Consider the following 19,273-nt stretch of genomic DNA (forward strand, 5'->3'; position numbering starts at 1 on the left):
GAGACCGCACACGGGAACAGAAAGAGCACACAGTAGTCAAGCCCCTGTCAGAATGCCTGTGGACAGCAGGTTAATGATGGGTGCAGCAGAAAGCTCCATCAGAGCGATGAACCCTGCGAGCCATGGCAGCTCAGCCATGATGCCTATCACTGCTCCTGTCACAGATCCCACAGGAGCCAGACAACCCAGGAAGGGCACCATGCCTTCATCACAGAGTCCCAACAGACTGGTAGCCTACAGTGCAGATTTGCAGCGGGTGCAGTTGTCTGTTTCTGCCCAGCCTGTCCCAGCCAACCCACCAGAGTTTGTTACCTTGAGACAGTGCCTAGTGGAGAACAGGCGGTTAGATGGTGGTTCAGAGATGGTAAACTCAACGAGAACGTCAAAGGTGGTGTCTGATATGATTTCTCATAGCCCCAGGGTTGCAGTTTCTGATCAAGGGGACAAACACCCGAGTACTTCAGCCACAACCACGGTGTACTCAGCCCAGCCTACTCAGCATTATCCTCCAGACGTTATCAACAGGTTGAATAGAGGGATGCCACATCCTGCCCTTGTAGCAGTGCAGAGACAACCAAATTTTCATCCTTCTATGGCCATGCAACATGGGCCCAGGCTGTCCTCACCACCTCCTCTCATCCATGCACCCAGAAGTGGCTCTTCCAGTGGGCAGAAGGATGATGGGGCTAAGTCCCCCTTATCCAGTGACTCAGATCAGAAAAGAAAGACGAGGGAAATCCCTTCGCAAGCCACAGAATATCTGCGGGCTGCTCAGATGGTGCCTGTGGACTACCGACCACCCCCACCTTATGTCCAACACAGACAGGCCCATCACTTCCAGGGCATGCAGAACTCCAGTGAGGCTGCGTACAAGGACAGAGCACTGCCTCAGTACACTACAGCACGCCAGCAGCAGGACTATAAGGGGTATGCCATACAAGGTGTAGCAATGCCCCCACGGGTCAGCACTTCAGAGGAAACCACCATCCCTGTCCAGCAGTACTTCATGCCAGCTGCACACCTGTCCCCAAGGGGTAGTATGGCACACAGACAGCCCAATGGTGACATGGACATGAGACGGGTGCAGGGGGATCTCAGACCCACCACTGTCGCACATCCCCCACCTCTCATCAGTGTTGCTGGAGGTGTCACAAACGCCAGCTTCACCCAGAGAGGAGGAACCCTCACAGTATCGGCACAGGGCAGCAGGGGAATCCCAGCCACTTCAGTGCAGGTGAATGCCTCGGGTTACATGCCTCAGCAGAGGGGCGACGTCACTGGGGCGACGTTAGTGGCACAGATCGTAGAGAAGCAGTTACTGGAAGACGGGCGGCAGTCAGGACGTGCGGTGCCTCCTGCCTGGAGATTCAAGCACAGACGAGACCCTGTCTACCAGCAAGTGAACGGAATTCCGACAACTTCAAAGGCTCCTGAAACTTCAAAGGGAAACATTCCAGATGTAATAGTAATAGAAGATGACTCTCCACCAAGCTCTGTGAAGACTGACAGCGAGCCTCAGCCCACCAACACTACCCACACCAGAGAACAAACCATCAGCGAAGGGTTTGTAGGGAAGAGAAAATCTGATCCTACTGTAAACCCCATCTCGAAAGTAATGAAGGGGACTTCTGGAGAAAAAGTGGTACCTACCATGCAATTACAACCCCCTTCTGTCCATAACATTCCCCCATCGGTCAGTGCTAACACATTGCTATTTGATAGTGCAGTTGCCCTCACCCTACAAGCAGAGACATCAAAGACTCTAGAGAAGCAGATAGCACAGCAGATCGGGACAGAGAAGCAGAGCTCGGCAGTGTCTCACATCAACAGTTTAGACCCCACACGGAACATTTTTAACGTTTTCACATCTTCTTCTTCTGGGACAACTCAGTCTTCTACTCAGAGTAAAGCAGATTACAGTGAGTCTGAGCAGCCTCTTGCTCTCACAGTGAAGCCATCTTCTACTACTACTACATCAAATTACAAGAAGAAAAGGTGGAACATTGATGTCTTGAAACAGAAGCCAGGAAGTGGGGCAGAAAATTCCAGTCAGGTAGGTCACGCAAGTGACATCAACAAGGGTGCGAATGTGTACAAATCACAGGGAGGTGATGGTGGTTCACTGTCTACAGTTCAGTTAACGAGCAAGCTAGAGCTGTCTAGTTCCCAATCATCACAAAGACAATTAACCAAAAGTCCCGAGGTACCTCTGAAACCAATCAAGCCAAAACAGCAGTGGGCCCATTCCAGGAAGCTGAAAGAGGTGGAGGCCTTACAGAAAGACGCCGAGTGGCAAGCAGGTCCCAGTGAAAGGAGTAGTGTCCGACAGTCAAAGTCTCTAGCCACAGCTATCATCAAAAGTGTAATAGAAGATGAAGAGATCACTTCAGGGAAGTACAAGTCTTCTGATTCTAAGACACCAAAGCTTCCCAAGAAACCCAAACCAAAACTAGAATCTGTAGAAAAGAAGCCCCCAAAGCCAAAGGAACCACAGCCATCAACTTCTAAAGTTAGTGAGGATGAATTTAGTGATTTTGATGATGATGAGGATGATGACGACTTGGATGATGACTTGGAGGACTTTAGGAGGGGGAAGATTTCAGAAATTGTTCCTGATGTGGATGACATTGAAGGGATGCTGTTCATGTCGTTTTGTTCTAAGGATGCTCTTCATGCCCATGTAGCAGTAGAGGAGAAGACAAGGCAAGAGATGGGTGACAAGGGTCGAGAATTTCTCATGGACATTACTAAGTTCAAAACCTTGAATCTACCTCCAAAAACAAAGCGGAAGTTGAAAGAGGTCGGCCAGGCAGAGTTGTTTCGGCATAAGGGGAAACACGGTATGAGGGGAATACACAACAGGATTAGGAAGTATGAAAGGATGCTTAAACTGGAGCTGAAGGCACTAAAGACAGGCAAACCACTGCAAGAAATAGCACCAATAGAAACACAGGAACAGGGTGAGCTCATCCCTCCCGAGGATATACCTCCAGGAGTAAGTAAAGTCAAGACTCCTGGGAGTGGCAAAAAGATAAAGAAAGCGACGACTCCTGGAAGCAAGACAGGCACACCTGGTAAGATAAAAAAGAAAAAGGCCCAGGTAGATGGAAAGGATAAAATGGCAGGCAAAAAATCAGGCAAGAAAGGAAAGAAACTTGTCACTGTTTCAGAAAAAGACTCGGATGTCAGTTTGGTGGCTGCAATCGTTGTTAAGGAGGAAATAGATACTAGTATTACTGACGAGACTATGGTGACGACGGAACTTGTACCGCAGAGCAGCAGTGTGTCACTGTCTGTTACAGACGTACCAAAGGTAGAGACAACTCCTGAAAAGTTTCTCTCCAAAAAAGGCAAAACAACAGATCCAACCAAAATTAAGGGTTACAAGAAAAAAAAGAAGCAGAAAGCCCTTACAGGTGAGGACATTGAGATGTTGGAAAACACTCCCTTTGAGAAGCTCCATTGGAAGACTCAAGAACGGCTCCTGTGCTGCATGACTGAAGAGCAGATAAAGGAAAGAGGGTTGCAAGCACAGGTGCTAAGAATGAAGGAAAGGAAAACTGAAGGCTTCATTCCAAAGAAGCTTAGAACAAAGAAGCGAATGAAAGAATTAGAGCAAAGCCGAAGTCTTGAAGCCAGTACGAGTGGCTTGCCCCTGGAGGGAGAAGATGGGGAGGAAGAACAAGAGATTCTTGATGATGACAGCACAGACATTTACAACTTTTATGGTGAAGGTGATGATGATGATGACCTGGAGAAGCCTGAGGAAATCGAGCAGCTGGAAGAAGAGCTGCCCTCCCCTCCTCCTGTGGTCGATACTGTCTCAAAGATGGGACCAGAACTGATTGGTCCAGCAAGAGAAGAGGCAGGGTGTAAAAAGTCAGCATTTGTCAGTGATGAGCTGGAGAAGTACCTTGCGACAGAGGGAGAGACGTTCAGCAGCAAGGGCAGCAAAGTGACCTTCACTCACCCCCTGATGCACAACAAGGCAGAAAATGTCGCTTTCCAAACTCCTTCTAAGCAAGGCGGTTTTGTCAAGAGTTTGGACAGTGTGGTACAAAAAGCAAATTTTATCAAAGGGACGGGGCAGAAGGCGAAGTCCCCCCTCCAGCATGGCACCCAGATCAGGATTGTCAACAGCAAGATGGTTAATAGGAAGCCAGCTCTCCTCTCCAAATCATTGAAACCTGTGCCAAAAAAAACAAGCAACACCGGAGGAAAGTCAGCTCTGTCCAAGTTAAAAGCGTCTTTGATGAAGTCTCACCCAACAGCCAGAAGGGCCAGCACTACCACAGCCACCAGCGGTGATGTGACAGTAGTTAGCCCTATCCAGGCTGCCAGTGCTGCTTCAGCATTAGACGAGTCATTCGAGATGGGCCAATCTCCCACCGACCCCAGCCAGTGTGGGGAGTCGAATTTAAGGAAACCTACTCAAGTATTGAAAAGTCTGAAGGAACCTGTGTACCAGATGTCTTCCCCTCGGAGAGAAGAAGAGTTCCAGGAAAAAACACCCTGCAATAACAACTTCTGTAGACTTGGCTGTGTTTGCAACAGTATTAAAGACACTGGGGATGTTAGCTCTGAGAAGGAGCACTGTGGAAAGGTTGACTGTATGTTTGGCTGTGTATGCACAGAGGAGGAGAAAGCTGAGAGTAGAAAGCGACCACGTAGGCCGTCTGAATCTTCCATGATGTACTTTGACTCAGTCGAGCAGGACTACAGCCCAACGACAACAAAACTGTTAGAAACAGATGTCCTTGACAGACAGGAGGGGGGAAAGATGAAAAGTTCGAAAGGCAAAAGGACACCTGGTAAGAAGAAAAATGGTGGACAACGGAAATCAAGGGAGTCTGCAAGTGAACAAACCTCTGGAAAGGAATCTGATAGTGCTGGCACTTCAACCAGCACTGATGGGAGGGAGAAGAAAAGGAAATCCAGTACCAAAGGTCAGAACATACAACCAAAGCAGAAGAGGATGGTAAAAAAGAAAGCAAAGTCTGAATCTTTGGAAGGGATCTCAGCAGCACAGTCTAAATCCTCCTCCAAGGTCACCAGGAAGGAGTCTGAAGATGGCATTAAGGAGCAGGACATGTCAGAAGAGGGTTTTTTAGAGGACAGATTTATGGATGAGGATGAAGAAGATGCTTTGTTCATTGATGACATAGGGTTGGATGAGATGGAGGATGATGAGAGGGAGGATGAGGATGGAGATGATGGTATGACGTGTGCCCGAACAAGACTCTATCAAACCAAAGTCTGCCAGAGGAAGTGCATGTGTAAACATCATGCGAACTCCCCCGAGGACGAGCGGTGTGAGGCAGAGAAGGAGTGGAGTAAGATCAGAGCAGGGATCGAGAGACGGAAGGCCAAGGAGCAGAAACCCGGGGCAGGAGGCTCTGTCACTGTCATGCCCAACAGGAAGGTGCAGCCGTACAGAGAGTTTGTGTACGTTGGACCCCGCCCACCCCCGCCAGACCTTAGTCCAACGGCCCGTTTGCCACGCATTGCACCCGCACCTCCTCCTGTGCCTGTTCCCCCTCCCCCTGCAGCCCCACCCACCTCAGCACCAGCCGCCGCAGGGGCCAAGTCTGCCAATGGAGGGAAGCTGATCGAAATCATCTCCGACTGCAACTGGGAAAGTGCCAAGGCAAATATCCTCCAGACAATAGCACAGCACAGTCAGAGGAACGACGGGCCCAGGGTCATGAGAGTGGGCAATTTTCTCATCGAGATCATGCAGCCCAATCCCCAGGGGAAAATCCCCATCCCAGCCGTGCCAGGTGCAGGCCCACCTGCTGGAATGAGATTTCCTGTACCAGGGGCTGTAGCTATGAGTCCGCAGGGGCCGGCAGGAATCCTCCCTTCATCTACCATAACAGCAGTTGTCCCTCAGTCAGGCATGCTCACAGGTGGTCAAGTTTCAGGCATGCCCTCTGTCTCTGCCACTGGCACTGCAGTAGCTGATGCCCCCCAGGCATCCACGACGGCTATTGTAGGCAAGGTTGCACTGGTGCAGGGTGCAGACAACACTCCTGATTCCCTTCCCAATATCGAGAGCCCTTTAACTTCCAGTAAGAGTCCTATCCTTCAGCCCATTCCAAGAGCTGTGACATCTCCTGTTCAAAACTGCACCGTCCAACCGACTCAGGACACAAAGGAACTGCAGTCACCTTCAGCAGAGCAGTCACAGTCAATTGATGAGCCCATGAACCTGCAGGAACCGCCGTCACTCAAGAGGCAACCCTCTGTTAGCTCTTCATCCTCCTGCAAACCCTCGTCAGAGGCAGAAGAGCACCCTCTAGCAGCTTTGAGAAGCCTTGCAGACTCTCCCTTTGGCACAGCAAACACCACTGTTACAGTGACGTCCTCGCCCATGGGCAGTGCTGCCACGTCTCAGACCTGTCACTCCTCCTTCTCTACAACCTCACCAAAGTGTTCCATCATTGAAAACCCCAGATGTAGGTCGAGAAATGATTCGGGGGACGCTGCTGCCAACGATTCATTAGATCCATCCAGTGAGATGGCCAAAACAGCCAACAATAGTAGTCATGAGAACTCAACAGAAGTGTCCCCTTGTAAAGATCCATCCAGCCTGCCTGAACTGGTCCCCAGACCTCATACCCCTCCTGCTCCTCCTGAGAAGAGATACTCCCCTTCTATGCCAGTGCTAGAACCAATAACTCCCCCCAGACCAATGCGTGACGGAGGTAAAAGTAAGCTAAGCTGTCTCGAGGCAGATGCTATAGCACCACACAAGCCATTTGCGAGAGAATCTGCAACAAGTCAAGATTCCCAGAAAGAAATTCAGGATGGCATACAACGTGTAAACATCATACCAAGTCTACAGAAGGCTGATGCCTTAGAACTCCCCATGTCACAAGGCAGTGAAGCGATACAGGAGCAATGTACAGAAATCACCAGCACATCCAACCAGGGGGAAGCTTTTGTTGAGGAAGATTTAGAGAACAACAACGACCTTGCCTGGGACACTAATCAAGCAATGTCTCTTGATAACATTGAAGCCGAGCAGTCACAAAGTGCTGAAGATACAAAAGACTCAAAAGTTAGCATTGTTACACCAGCAGAAGAAGAAGTTGCCCAGCCAAATGTGAAGAATCTGCCTGATCAGAAACTTGCAGAAGGTGAGCAACAGGAGGAAACAAGTACTGGCCCTTTGCATTTTGATAGCCAGTTGCCTTCACACCTTCAGGAGGGACACAACACCGCAGGTTTAAGTCATCCCTCCACAAGTGGAGAAGATGGAATTATGGAAGACATGGAGATTGACATAGAGTCTCTGGAAGACACAGAGGGTAGCCAGGCGGATTTCTTGATCTCCATTGGAAGCAACGACTACAGTATGCATATAAACCCCAAGTGCACCCTCCACAACCTGTCTGTGAAGAAGAAAAGGAAGTCACCTCTAAAAGAGAAGGAAGTAAAAGGTGAGGAGAGCTACTTTTTCTTTTGGAAATTAGAATTTGTGGTTATTACATATTATTGAATGGTGTAAGCTACATGTACAACGTGTATCTTGAGCCGTCATGGATGGTGGGCAGTCTGTTTAAAAGGCTACACAGTTCATTATTATTGTCTTATTTCAATTTGAGTGGAAAACACATTAAAAGCTGTCTGGACAAAAAAAACAGCCATTTCTGCCCATCAGTTCTCAAACTTATTCTTCTTACATATCCATCAGTATGAATACTATAATCATGGTGATTTGCATGTTTGGGGCATCAAAGGTCTTTCGTGGTCCTGACAGTTGGACTTTAAGTTATTTGTGAATTTTGTTTTCACCTTCAGCATGCTGATATTGGTTTCCTTTGTCCTGCTACAGACTAAACTGAGCAAAATTTGAACAGCACAACTCTACAAGTTAAAATGCTAGGAAGTGGAAAAAGAGAGAGCATGTTTGAGCGTGAATTGCGCTCTTTCTGTTGACTTGTGCCTGTTTGTCCTGGTCACGAATTGGTGACAAAGATTGGCACCAAAGGTTACCCACAGCATGCCAAAGGTTGAAAATGCGAGTATAATGGTGTCAAAGCATGATGATGAGGGCTGACAAAAGCCGTGCTCCAACTAAGGTCAGCACTGATCTATACAACCTTATTGTACTTTCTTTTCTTAGTACAAAAGAGGGTCTATACCAAGTCTTCTGATGTATGCACGCCAGCTTTTCATGAGCAAACACCTGTCTAGGAGGATGTAATTAGCATACAGTTTTCACAAACAGCAGCTGATGTTTCAAACTCCATCACTGCTGCCAGTCAGCCTTCCCAGCATGCTCGGACTCGGTATGGGCGGCAATCGGGGTGGCGAACCCAGATGTTTGGGAACTACCTTGTCTACTGAGTTGGAGGTAAATGTGTTATTGTGAGAGGAAATGGGCTGGACTGCTGAGCCATGCCAGATGATTGCCACTCTTGCTTCTTGACTGCCCTGTCCGTTTTCCTTTGAGATGACATCTCCTAGGCTCCACATTTCTCTCCTGCCTCTCCTACAGAATTTGCTGCCTGAAAATCTCTTCAACTTCTCAGATTTTGAGGCTTTTTCCAGATTAAATGCCAAAAAGGCAACCTTTGAATGAAAAGTAGACACTTAAGGTTGAGGTTGCTTGGTATAGACCCTATTTTGACTGCCATCTGGTATCTGTTTTAGTGTCCTGTCAAGACTGCTGTTGGTTTGATTTTGAGGTAACAGCAGTTATAAGTAACAATTTAAATTTCTGAAGAGTGTAATACTGATATAGGACAGACCAGGTAGGACCCAAAGGGGAGGGAAGCGTGTGAAAATGCTGTTTTTTCCAGGTCAATGCTTGGTGATTTTTTTCCTCAACTTTCTTTGTCCCTCCCTTATCATCTTTTACATGCCATGATCTTCCTGTGGATTGTTTTTGCATTTTTACTGAAGCACCCTCCCCCTTCCCACAATCCTTTGGGGAGTGCTTAATATCAGCAACATTTTAAATTGATGACAGTAGATGATTGATGAAAGTTCCTTCCTCCTGATTCGCAGCTGACGAGGTGCAGTTCCATGAGGGGGCGCTGCCACCAGAGCCTGATGAAGACGAGGAAGCCCTACAGAGGGAGGGGCCGATGCGTCTCATCCACAAAGCCAACGAGCGGCGGCGCCGGTCAGAAATGAAGGACCTGTTTGACAAGATGAAGTCAGTTCTGGGATACGATGAGGAGTACAAGATGTCCAAATATGCTGTCTTGAAGGAGGTCAGATTTCCATGTAATCTTATTGTAGAAGTACATGTATGTGTGAAATTGAAAACACTGGCCCCAGTTGTAGTTGAATGCATCCACTTTAAATCAATATTAAGTTCTGTTAAAGATAGGTTTCTGTGTATTTCATGTCATGGAGGTACATTGTATTTGGAAATCATTGTCTTACCTTGCTGGTAAAACACCCCTAAGCCAAACCGTTGAGAATGGTTTCCAGGCCAACAGTTTGAATGTTTTGTTTTGATACTTACAGACAGTGGAGGAGATTGGGAACCTTCTGGAGGAGGAACATGACCTACTGACGCAGAAACACCAGGAGAGGCAAACATTTGAGGAGCTGGCTGAGAAGATGTGCAAACTTGCAGGTGAGGGATGAAGATTCCCTCTTCAGTAACGTTGGTACTGATTCTTCATTGTTACAATAGTTTGCAAGGATCTTGTTTATACCGTAGTTCACAGATACCCTACCTGATCACAACCTAAAAAGCAGACACCAGTAGTAACAACAATATCTTATTCCCTTCCAACTGCCTTGGGTGGTTTGATTGTACCTGGTAGCTAAAACGTGAAAGAACATTGTCAGAACTGGTTGTATTAGATTAAAGATGTCAGGTGTTATTTTCAGGACAAGAGATGGATGACATCATGAAGACCTACTGGACTACTAGCTCCTCCATCTGGCTGGACGCCAAGGAGCCACCCCCTCCTGTGGTCCGACCCAAGCCCCCACCTCCTGCACCTAAACTGGAGTTCATGCCATCGTCCAAACCTGGCAGTGGGTCTGAGTCTGGGGACAGACAGGACAGACCTTCCAGGCCAAGTTCAACATCAAGCAGTAAGTAACAGTTTTTCATACATCTGAAAGGCATTTCTCTATGACTCAGCATGCTTCTTTCATTTTTGATTGTATGGTGTACAACTGTCATTACAATAGCCACACAATGTGACAAATACTAGTAGATAAATAGCGAGCACACAAGTCAGATTTACACTTCTTTGTTGTGCAGGTTCAGGCTCCAGACCAGGCACTCCCACAGGAAGTCTCCAGAAGGGCAGGACAGATGCTCTCCGCACTCTCCGCAAAGTTTCCGCCAACGCTGCTCTTCAAGCCCAGGCTGGGAAGGTGAAGCCCTTCAACGTTACAAAGCTGTCACAGTCTAATAATCCTCCTCAAGCTGCTGAGAGAAGCAAACCCCTCATCCTGAAGACAAAGCCAAACACCAAGAATAACAAGGTAGTCACCAGCTCACCGGGAGCACAACTGGTCACCGGTAACATCATGGCCAGTGGTCAGCCGGTCACAATACCGGTGGCCACAGTCATGCCGCAGTTGATTTCATCTGTCAAACCAACAGTGACTCCTGTGATCATCAGCGTGCAGTCGTTAGCTGTGAGCAGCAGCCAAACGTCTATGGCAGCCCAGACATCAAGTAGCTCAGCCCCCACCAGACCCATGGCTGCAGGGGCTCCGGTACAGCCAGTAGTCCCGTGTGTGCAGATGGCACCTGGCATGACTCCAGGCCCGCAGCTGTCCACCCAACCTGGTACTATGGTTGGTGTGATGCAACCGGTCGCACAGGTGCAGCCAAATAACACAGCTGTACAACCAAACCAGCCAGTGTCTGGTATTTCAATGACATCAATGTCTATGTGTCAACAAGGTCAGCCTAATGTGATGTCCCAAAGCACAGTTCCATCCTCACTTTCTCAGACTCTCCCCAGCAGACAACTAGGTTCATTATCAACTCCCTATAAACCACCAGCAGGGCAACCTGTGAGCAACCAAACCACAGCTTCTGCTGGGAACCAGGCAGGTGCAAAACAACCAATGATGAGTTCAGACATGGGAACAACTTTGTCACATGGACCGCCTGTGGGTGTGGTGTCGGCCTCTCAAACTACAGCGGGATCTCAGGGCCCAGTGTCGGGGTTTGGCTCCATGATGGCAACGTCAGCTGGAACATTACAACCTAAAAGCCAAAACATGCAGCCAAACAACTCTTTGCAAGGCCAGGGCAATTTGAATACTAATCCAGCTGGGCAAATAGTAACACTGGCTGGTAAACCGGGTCAGTTCCTGGTCACTCCGGTGTCAGGACCACAGGGGGCTCTCTTGCTCCAGCCAATAGGGAGGCTTCCAGTCAGTCATGGGGCGGCCACCAGCATGCAGAACGCTGTCACGACTACAAGTCAGACTCCAGGACAGGGTTTCGCTGGGCAGATGACCACCAGCTCTGTCCAGCTACAACAGGGTCAGCCGATCCCTCATTCCCTGGTCCCAGTGTCAGGTGGCCAGCCTGTCCAGATGAACTCACCATTGACGGCTGCACACAGTGGAATTCAGCTGGTGGCCCTACAGAGACTGCCTATCAACCTGTCCCAGGCAAATGTGTCCGCGAGTTCCCAGCCAGTTTACCTACAGGTTTCTCCAACCCTTAGTAACATGCAAGCTGCAGGTAACCCTCTACAGACAACAGTCACCAGCCAAACAATGCAGCAGATCTCCCCTCTGTCACCTACTGCAGTGAGACCCCTTCAGCTGATGGCGTCTTCTGTCCCCCAGGCAGCTGTAACCCAGGCTAGCACGCAGGGCATCACAAACTTGACCCCAAGCCAGATGCACCAACTGGGCAGCAGTTTTATGAGAGGTCCTGCCCCTCAGATGTCCCCAGGAATGCAAACTAGCCAACTAAGACCTGTCCTCCCTACCCTTAGCACACCCAACTCCCCGTTTCAACACAACCAGAGTTACGGTCAGTCTCCAAGCCAGCAGGTGAAGCCAGGTTTCCAACCTGATGGAAGCACTCAAAGTAGGCAAGTAGCCGGGCCATCACAGAATTCTACTGGCCACTACCTGACTCAGACTGCTCCGTCCTCTGTGTCTTCCCCTGGAGTGGATATACTGTCTGCAGCCGTGTGTGAGGCTGGGCTGCAGTCGGACTTTGTTGGTCCTCAGCCCCCGACTGCCACACAGCAGGCCGCCAGCGCACCCCCCTCTACAGAGCTGTCCACGCTGTCCACTGTGAACGTGGAGCTGTTGATGCCGACTGACCAGCCAGGTGACTCCTCCTCAACTACTGAACCAGGCTCTTTCACTGGTACGATGGTCATCACTACTGTAAATGCATTTAAGCTCACTGTGGTTTGATGTTCACGGTTTTTGTGGTAAACTATTCACTGCAAACTTAGAACCACTTTGAAAATGCTCATTCTGTCTTCTGCCCGCCAAGCACCTTGTGTCAACTGTGAACTAAAAACCACCGCGAACTCTCTATTTTCTCCCTACTGTGAATTTAAACCACTGCGAACTTAGATGCATTTACAATACTTCGTATCATATTTGGCAATGAATCTACTAGTAAAGGCTCTGCAGTGTTTGAAAAGTTGGACATGAAAAAAACACAATGAAGCTAATAGAAAGAATTGAATGAAAGGTTGACAGAAGTCAGTTATTCTTTTGGTATTGACAGTGCAAAGATAAGATTTTTGTGCAGTGCAGTCTCTGACTTTTGCTTGTATGCACTTTAGATGCCTCACAACCTGACTATGAGTCCTTCTGATCCAGGTCACCTACATGTAAGCATCAGTTCCCCTGTTTTGGATGCCCAAGGACTTGTTTGCATAATTGGAACTCACAAGTACAACCTAGCCAGTTCAAATTGGATTACTTGTTTATCAGATTTTACTCTCACCCACACCCAAATGTGAGGGTACAAAGATTGTTAACCTCTGTTACAAAAGTATATGGCAGGAGATCAGACAGCCATAGTACCTCTACTCTAGGTTCAAGAATAGTTTAGTCAGTACAAGAAGCTTTTGATGGTGTCAATAGTATACAATCCTCTTACTGTTTGGATGGGGTGTTGTCAAAATTGGTCAAGAAGAATCGTGAGAATCCTTGAATGTGCTGTTACATCTTCTCACCATCTTCTTTATATATTTCACTACAGAAAAGAATGCAGAATTCTGTAAGGAGGACTCATCAAGACTGTCTTCCAAGTGACTTGCTGATGCTGCTGGATTACCCAAGTGGTTTTGCTGCTCTTGTACGATGATGTATGACTAGAAATATCAAAATTCTGTTGAACATGCTGACTGTCCAATGTCATACCCTTAGTCACATTAGATAGTCTGGATTATGGTACAGTTGCCAAAGTGTTGTACTCTACATTTCTGTTGTAAGGGGAAAGAGTCCAACCAAGAAAATTAAATAGGTTTGAAAGGTGTTTTTGCTTAATACTGCTGCTAAAGTGACACATGTATAAAAGTTGAGAAATATAGTTATAATGTTGGAGATGTTAATAACATAATGTTGTAGAGTAAGTGAATACATGTGTCGCTAATAAAATAATGGCAATGGGCCAGTTGTAAAGGTAGTCCATTTTGTGTCAAATACAAGTTATTCTCAAGCTTCAGATGATGTAAGAATGAACTTTTTTGTCTTTGGGTTACATCATGTTTGTACAGTAAGAGGTTGTTGCCTGCCCAGTGACCATGTTTTATTGTAACCCTTATGCTTTATCCCCTTAATGTTGATAGACAGTCTTCTACGTATTTTGGTGAATCCTTGTTACATTGTCTCTAATAGTACTTTGGAAAAGATGTTGCGTGCTGCTGTGACTCTTAAGTTGTACTTGGTTTAGTCCCTCTACTGACAGTAACTGCCGAGCATTGCCTTAGATTTGTCACTAATGCTGTTTGTAAACTGACTTACACAATAGAAGAGTCATTCCTTGATAGTTACTTCTTGACAAAGTTTATTGACGTAACCTTTTACCCAGGTCTTTTCCAAATTTTCAAAATAAGGTTAAGGAAGCAAAATTAAGGTGACAAAGTGAACAAAGTACAACTGCATACTGTATGAGGTGATGATATAGTTGGTGAAGTTAAGAGAAGAAGTACCTTTTTTTCAGTTCTTAAAATGCTGTCCATAACAATCAGTGACTATGGAAATGGATTGCTATGATGTTATTGATGCAATACAGTAATGAGCGAGTGATATATTTATTTGGCCCCACCGAGCGCTGGTGCTTATGAAGCTCTGGTTATGTCCAGTTGCAACATCCATGTGTACATTCGTAAAATAAAGTTATGTTATTTTCTGACTTTTGCTTCTTGTCAAATGACTTTTCTAGATGTGTAAAGAGCATATATTGAATATACCCTTTCTTTTCTTAATTTCTTGTTTCATGGATTTGTGTGGAAGAAGTTGGAGCAATAGAGACAACAAAAGTATGGTTTGATGAAAGACATGGATGATTGTAGTCGTTAAGCTCTGCTGACACATAGCCAAACACTCAGTAAGGCCATGTTGATTTGATTATATGGATGACATCCTCTGGGAACCCTAAAACTGATGAGAGCATGCAAATAAAACAAGTTTGGCAAAAAAATGCCTTAATTATGAAATCTATGTGGTCAAGAAGGTTGATCAGATGACTAACACACAGGGTATGGTATAGCGAATAATAGATCATTTTATAGATCATTTTAAATTCTTCACATCCTCTTCTTTGACTTTTGAATTAACTTTGGCATTCCACAACATTGGTATCGTTTTCCAATATTTAAAGAAAAACTTTATGGCATATGTTTTATCATTATGCAGCTGCCTTGTGCGATTACAGTATACTCAACTTTTTATTTATTTTTGGAAATGGACAAAAAATGATGTCCTCCATATAATCAAATCAACAGGGCCTAACATCAAGTTGTACTTATGATTTGATAGAGCCTTTATGACATACCTAAATTAAAAGGAGTTGAGTGAAAAAAATATTAGATGGTGTGACATAAATGACGAGAAAGCCTACACAAAATGAACATTGGTGATTGATGGCAATAAAAATGTGCAACAAATCTAGCACGTTTATTGTAGAATTTTACTGATTCGAGCTTTGAAGCTGTAACTTGAAGAAAGGATCTTCTCTTTATTGCATACATTTTGTAATTTTCCCACCCTCTCTCGGTCCTACAGTAGAAATCCAGGCTGGCAGTCAAGGCCATTTCTTCATTGCATTTCAAGGGCGTCACCAAGCGGATTGAAAAATAATGGCACATGGTAATGCTCTCCAACACGATTTTACAATAGATATTCGATAGCGACTTCTAGCGGCCAATAAGATAAATGCGCCTAGTTCGCTTAATAGCTGCATATCGATTGGTCAATCAGTGCTACGCCGGCCAATCAGCACATAGCAATGTTTGCTGTGCTTGAAAGTTTACCAAAAGATTTACCCGTGTGTTTATCACGTAGCCAATCAGAATAGCCGTTAGAAATCATCAATTTATTTCATTGGACCAATCATCATCGACATCACGACTTAGTTGCAATTCTTCTTCATTCCGCTAAGTAATAGTGGCGTCCTTGTACCGCAGCCAGTTGTAGAATACAAGACATAAATAAGAGACATGACAAGAGCAGTCTTTAACAGGGGGACAGAAGGTCGGGAAAGGCTTATAGAGGTAACGAGATATACTTCAGGTGCTGCTTGTACCAAATTTGCTCCAGGTTTTAAACTTATGCTTACAATCGTCCAACTCCACATGGGTGTTGATCCGAGGTGCCACCATGTTGCCTGTAACTTATATGGGGATGTTATTGCACCTTCACTTTGGATTACAGTTGGTAAGCAGTTGACACCGGTGAATACCGATGAATCGTGATGATCAACCTCCATCGATATTGATTCATAATTCGTACTTGACAACTGTATGTACTTGTTGAATACACTATGTAAAACTATCCTACTCGAAAAACCATTTGGTCTTTCTCTGGTAAACATTTTCTTTGGCTACCTGTTGTGTGTTGAATGTGACCAGTAGAACTGTAGTATAGCGAACATACGGAAGTCGCTAAAAGCAGACATCTCTTCTATTGCCGCACGACTATTTGTTTGCGGCAGTTGTAAGTCTACAAAACCAACCCCCACCCCATGTCTTCCTTCACCAAAGAGAGCTTCATCCATATTGGACCGATCCTGACTGTCCACCACAATTAGCTTAATTAGTTCAACAATGATAGCTTTGCAATCATAGGCTCGACCAGTAAGAGAGTCGCAGCATGTGGGTCAAATATTTGCATTTCGATTTTTTGTTTTTCTATTTCTACGTTTTTACCGAGGTGGTGGATCAACATCACCAGTGTACTGCCTACTCATCAAGCAGAGGTTGGTGGGGAAAGTCGTGACCTTCTTTTCATATGCCTAGTTTTCTTCCGGTTGGTAGGTTGGTTGGTTGGTTGGTTAGTTGGTTGGTTGGTTGGTTGGTTGGTTGGTTGGTTGGTTGGTTGGTTGGTTGGTTGGTTGGTTGGTTGGTGAATTGGTTGCTTGGCAGAAAGAAAACTGGACATATGAGGGGAACGTTACCATCTTCATAACCAAGTTCTGCTTGGAGAGTACGTAATTCTACTATCACAAATTAGAGGACCTAACAACTAAGGCTAAACAGACATTGGGAGTGATCAGCCATGATTTGTGGGGATACTCAACATGGATAAAATTACTCGCATACGCGTAACTAGTAAGACTAAACCTTGAATATGCCGAAACGGTATGGGATCCAAAAATAAATACGATTTTCAAAAAAGAGATAAACAAGAGTCTTAGGACCCAAAATCTCCATGAAACTTTGTTTTTTTATTAAACCAGTTCCCCCCATTCTATATCGCTCAATGGTATGACCCACACTGTCGGGCAAGGGGAGAAGTGACCCACTTTCGCTATAAATAGCTACTGACAGGTGGGCACAATATGCAATGGACAACACTGCAAATATAGATTGTCCTCATTACTTATGCAAATTAAGTCCAATTTGCATAGTTTGCAGTTCATTGTATACATCTCTGTTTAAGCTACCTGGATAGCAGGGCCTGCTGGATAGTAAATAACATGAAAATCTGTCGCTCCTTTCTTCAGTTATTCTCCTTAAAAGATTTTGACAAATATGCCATTGCAGTTCCAGTGACACATACCAGGCGGCCCAAAATCGACCATGACCTTTCTTCTCCCGACACCTACCCACATACCAAATATCATTACAATCTATCCACACGTTCTACAGTTATGCTGACTGTACGCATCCGATGACACAAACATACACACACGGTGACACAAACATGCACACACGCGCACACACACGCAAACACACTAACTTTGCACGATTTGCACTTCAATGTGTACATCTCTGTCCAACCTACCTGCGTACCAAATGACATGAAAATCTGTTGTTCCAGTCGAACCGCAGAGCTCTATGTGCATCTGTTCTGCGCAGCCTTTTCTAAGGCCCAATTTACACTTGTTCAATGAAACTGTAGTACTACATGTGGTAGTCTACTACTGTAGTAGACTTCAGATTCGCGTCCACTTTATACTCAACGACAGGAAGCCTAACAGGACGCCCCACCTCTCATAAAGTAGTCCTGTTCAGTGTCCAGCATTCTGACTTTGTCCAGTGAAACGCTATGGCCCGGAGATTCAATGTGGATGTGTAGAGACTTACGACGAATGCGAGCTGAGGCGTTTGTGTTCAAGGAATCTAGTTCTCAATGAGCGTCTCAAAGGAGGCCATATACATCAGGGCACTCCAGCCATCACTCAACAGAGACAGTGGGCGTTATAAACTTCCTCGCACGTTTGACCAATTGCTGACGTCACGTGTCTGCAATGACACGTGGCGATAAAGTCACGTGTCCGTAACTCTCGCAAGTTTACGTTCGGCAGTGATTGGTCATTATTGATCCTGAAGAAGGCATGGTCGTCGAAAATTCGATCCGTGAATATAGTGTTGGAAGAAAGTTTAGCATTGTATTATGATTACTACCAACACAGATGAGCTTTCATTATGATCTGTGTTGTTGTCAAAGTTCACATTGACAATGATATTGATGATCATTTTTTGCGATGGTCACACGTCATTGGTTACATATGATGAGAGACACCACAAAAAAACGATTCAGTCTCTTGGAGGAATGGACATTTTCAGTACATCTTACACTTTTCCAATTTGAAAGCACCAAATAAGATTGGGTACACCTCTGTCTGTTTTGGTGGTAAGACCAACAGTGTTGTTACTTGTCTGAACGTCGGTGTGTTTGGAAGGTGCTACATAGTTTTATGAACTTGAACCTTTAGTTAGTTAATCTATCTTCATAGTATTCTGAAACGTATACATATTTAGTACGTTATCACCATTTCTATGTAGCTAGGCAACTCATGATCAAGTCAGCGTGGTGTTCTTTGCTATTTCTCACGTGCACCGTCGCTCGGGTTCTCACTTGCCGACTCGGGTACAAGCGTAAGCCATCGATACTACATGTAGTAAATGGTTACACCAAGGCCTTTCACCATTCACCTTCCACACTCAACAATGTTACCTATCAACGAAAAGTTAGCATCACCTCTGCCCCAATATTTGTCAACACATCTCATGGTCTTGGAGATGTCCATTGTTAATTACGAAATATAGGCATTGCTTCATCGACGGTAATTCTATATTGTGAAGCAGCGGCAACAGGAACAGCAAGAAGTTGCCAAGAACATCAGCCACTGAAAGCAATTTTGACTTTTGCCATGTTCTTTGATAGGAGTGTTATATATCTTTATTGTATTTATTATGTAACATGTACATCAAATAATGTACATTACTGCACCAACTGAGTGTTAATACTCGGATGTCACTGATATCACGGTTTAACAAAGAGACTTGAGGATAATTTCAGTACGCGACATACTTAAGTATAGCGTCATGGAATGCTGGCACCAGAGGTAATATCACAACTAAATATTTCACAAGGACATGAATCAATACGCTTTTATTTGATGGCGCTGTTCAGATTACTGACTGATGACACTTAAACAGTTCAATCATGTCATTGAAACTTGCCAACATGGATAAAGACGGCTAAAACAGCATACCTAAGTCTTTGCATCATGCAAGCTCAGAGTGTCCTTGGTATTTCTATTTGCAGACAAAGTTTCCTGACTTTCCTCACACCCATTGCTTGCAAGACGGCGAGTTCTGAGCAGACAATTCAATGACCG

General features: G+C 45.5%; 1 protein-coding gene across 1 annotated transcript; it reads left to right on the top strand.

The window, feature by feature from the left end:
• Position 1: 1 nt before the first annotated feature.
• LOC136437240 (uncharacterized) lies at positions 2 to 12,381 on the top strand. Its single transcript, XM_066431720.1, has 5 exons — positions 2 to 7,445; positions 9,019 to 9,227; positions 9,487 to 9,598; positions 9,859 to 10,068; positions 10,241 to 12,381. The coding sequence occupies exons 1-5, from the start codon at positions 53 to 55 to the stop codon at positions 12,379 to 12,381; spliced, it is 10,065 nt and encodes a 3,354-aa protein (XP_066287817.1). The 5' UTR covers positions 2 to 52.
• Positions 12,382 to 19,273: the final 6,892 nt, after the last annotated feature.

This window comes from Branchiostoma lanceolatum, chromosome 6, assembly GCF_035083965.1.
Source record: "Branchiostoma lanceolatum isolate klBraLanc5 chromosome 6, klBraLanc5.hap2, whole genome shotgun sequence".
Lineage (NCBI taxonomy): Eukaryota > Metazoa > Chordata > Leptocardii > Amphioxiformes > Branchiostomatidae > Branchiostoma > Branchiostoma lanceolatum.

What these genes read in the sequence shown, in the direction of transcription:
- LOC136437240 (XM_066431720.1), top strand. Translation starts at nt 53, where the DNA reads ATGCCTGTGGACAGCAGGTTAATGATGGGTGCAGCAGAAAGCTCCATC. An exon ending in GAAGATGTGCAAACTTGCAG is followed by an intron (nt 9,599 to 9,858) that starts GTGAGGGATGAA and finishes TGTTATTTTCAG; the next exon opens with GACAAGAGATGGATGACATC. An exon ending in GCCAAGTTCAACATCAAGCA is followed by an intron (nt 10,069 to 10,240) that starts GTAAGTAACAGT and finishes TTTGTTGTGCAG; the next exon opens with GTTCAGGCTCCAGACCAGGC.